The following is a 2,805-nucleotide window of genomic DNA, read 5'->3' as shown; positions in this document are numbered from 1 at the left end:
CCCCCACCCCTTTAACCCCTCCCCCACCCCCTTTTCGCCCTCCCCCCTCCCCGTACCTTCTCCAATGCCGGGGGGCAGCCGCCCCCCTCCCCCACTCCTCAGCCTCCTCCACCCCTCCCCCGCGCCGGGCAGTCGCCGCTCTCCGGCCAGTTCGGCCACGGTCAGCGCCAGGCTGAAGACGTCGCCCTCCGGCCGCCCCTCCCCCTCCTCCAGCGCCTCGGGGGCCACGTAGCGGGGGTCCCCTCCCCCCCCCGGCCCCCCCCGCCCCTCCCCCACGGCGGGGCCGGCGCTGAGGCCGAAGTCGGCGAGGCGGCAGCGCCCGGCCGCGTCCAGCAGGACGTTGTCGGGCTTGAGGTCGCCGTGGGCCAGCGGCCGCGCGTGCAGGTGCCGCAGGGCCAGCAGCGCGTCCCACAGGTAGCCGCGGAGCCGCCACTCGCCCACGGGCCGGCCGCACGGCGGCTCCGAGGCCGGCCAGGGGGGCACCGGGGCCGGGCAGGGGGGACGGGGGCCACAAGGGGCCGGAGAGGGCTCGGACACTGACCAGGGGGACAGAGTGGCCGGAGAGGGGTCAGAAGTGGCCGGAGAGGGGTCACAAGTGGCCAGAGAGGGGTCAGAAGTGGCCGGAGAGGGGTCAGAAGTGGCCAGAGAGGGCTCGGACACTGTCCAGGGGGACAGAGTGGCCAGAGAGGGGTCAGAAGTGGCCAGAGAGGGGTCAGAAGTGGTCAAGGGGCCACAAGTGGCCAGAGAGGGGTCACAAGTGGCCAGAGAGGGGTCACAAGTGGCCGGAGAGGGCTCGGACACTGACCAGGGGGACAGAGTGGCCAGAGAGGGGGCCAAAGTGGCCGGAGAAGGGTCAGAAGTGGTCAAGGGGTCAGAAGTGGCCAGAGAGGGGTCACAAGTGGCCGGAGACGGGGCAGAAGTGGTCAAGGGGTCAGAAGTGGCCGGAGAGCCCCTGGACATGGCCGGAGAGGGGTCACAAGTGGCCGGAGAGGGCTCGGACACTGACCGGGTGGACAAAGTGGCCGGAGAGGGTCCGGACATGGTCAAAGGGTCAGAAGTGGCCGGAGAGGGAATGGACATGGCCGGAGAGGGGCCGGACACACCCTTTTTTTGCAGAGCCACGCCCATTTTGGGGTAGACCACACCCCCTTGGACCTGATTGGCTAATCCAGAATGGTCCTTGGGCTCGGCCACGCCCACTTTGCGACCGGCCACGCCTTCCTGCGGCTGCTTAGCCAGTGGGGAAGAGTCTGTAGAGTTGGCCACGCCCCCTTGGAGCTCATTGACCAATGGCGAGGTAGCACTGGGGGGTGTGAATGAGGCCACGCCCCCAGGAGGTGACATCACCCCTGCAGGTGAAGCCCCGCCCCTTAAAAAGGAAACCACGCCCCGAAAAACAGAGGCCACGCCCTCTGTAGAGGAAGCCACGCCTCTGCATGATGAAGCCACGCCCCCAGAGAAGGAAGCCACGCCCCCAGCCCCCCCAACCCAACTGGCCACGCCCCGCAAAAACCCAACCACGCCCCTCAGGGGCGAGACCACGCCCTGCCAGCACCGAGCCACGCCCCTCAGGAGCCAGGCCACGCCCCTCAGGGGCCAGGCCACGCCCCTCCGGGCCCCCTGGCGCCAGAGGTGGCCGAGGCTGCCGGCCGGGCACAGCGGGGTCAGCAGCAGGAAGTGACCGCGCTGCTCCCAGGCCGCCAGCAGGGGGAGGAGCCCCGGCGCAGGCCCCGCCCCCCGCTGGGCGTGGCACTCCCGCAGCCAATGGCGGCGCTGGGCGGGGCCGGAGAGGGGGCGGAGCGAGCGCTTGAGGGCGAAGCGGGAACCGTCGGAGAGGCGGCGGACCTGGGGGGGAGGGGTCACACGGGGGTCACTCAGGGGTCACTCAGGGGTCAAGGGGTCACACAGGGGTCACTCAGGGGTCACTCAGGGGTCAAGGGGTCACACAGGGGTCACCCAGGTGTCACTCAGGGGTCAAGGGGTCACTCAGGGGTCACTCAGGGGTCAAGGGGTCACTCAGGGGTCACCCAGGGGTCACTCGGGGGTCATGGAGGGGTCAGGGGTCACTCAGTGGTCAAGGGTCACTCGGGGTCACTTGGGTCACTCAGGGGTCATTCAGGGGTCAAGGGGTCACAGAGGGGTCACACAGGGGTCACGGAGGGGTCAGGGGACACACAGGGGTCACTCAGGGGTCACCCAGGGGTCACTCAGGGTCAAGGGGTCACTCAGGGGTCACCCAGGGGTCATTCAGGAGTCAAGGGGTCACCCAGGGGTCACTCAGGGGTCACCCAGGGGTCAAGGGGTCACTCTAGGGTCACCCAGGGGTCATGGAGGGGTCACTGAGGGGTCACTGAGGGGGCAGGGGTCATTCAGGGGTCACCAAGGGGTAATTCAAGGGTCATTCAGCGCTCAGGGGTCAGGGGTCACACAGGGGTCACTCAGGGGTCACCCAGGGGTCACGGAGGGGTCAGGGGTCACTCAGGGGTGGGGGAGGGGTCACTGAGGGGTCAGAGATGGGGGAGGGGCGATGGGGTGATGAGGAATGGGGACCCCTCCCCCACCCTCGGCCCCGCCCCCGCCCCCCTTGGCCCCGCCCCCTCACCTCCAGCACCTCCCCCCTGGAGCCCCTCCCGAGGCTCCGAACGATCTCGAAGCTGCCCAGGGTGGGGGAGGGGCCCGAGGTGGGCGTGGTCAGCAGCGAGGCCACTCCCCCTTCCGGCCCCTCCCCCTCCCCGCAGGCCGAGGACGGGGGAGGGGCGGGTCCCGAGCGGCGGCGCCTGATTGGCCGGGAGGGGCGGCGGGGGG

The 2,805-nt window shown here is 70.2% G+C and overlaps 1 protein-coding gene across 1 annotated transcript; it reads right to left on the bottom strand.

The window, feature by feature from the left end:
• Positions 1-56: 56 nt before the first annotated feature.
• LOC128783405 (uncharacterized) lies at positions 57-2,805 on the bottom strand (the record flags this gene model as incomplete). Its single annotated transcript, XM_053934045.1, has 2 exons — positions 2,603-2,805; positions 57-1,845 (listed from the first exon to the last, which is right to left on the bottom strand). A coding segment is annotated over exon 2 (1,288 nt), but the record flags the coding sequence as incomplete, so codon positions are not given.

The sequence above is a fragment of the Vidua chalybeata genome, unplaced genomic scaffold (assembly GCF_026979565.1).
Source record: "Vidua chalybeata isolate OUT-0048 unplaced genomic scaffold, bVidCha1 merged haplotype scaffold_331_ctg1, whole genome shotgun sequence".
Classification (NCBI taxonomy): Eukaryota; Metazoa; Chordata; class Aves; order Passeriformes; family Viduidae; genus Vidua; species Vidua chalybeata.
The sequence above is the reverse complement of the archived record's forward strand: the minus strand, read 5'-3'. Positions and strand labels throughout refer to the sequence as shown.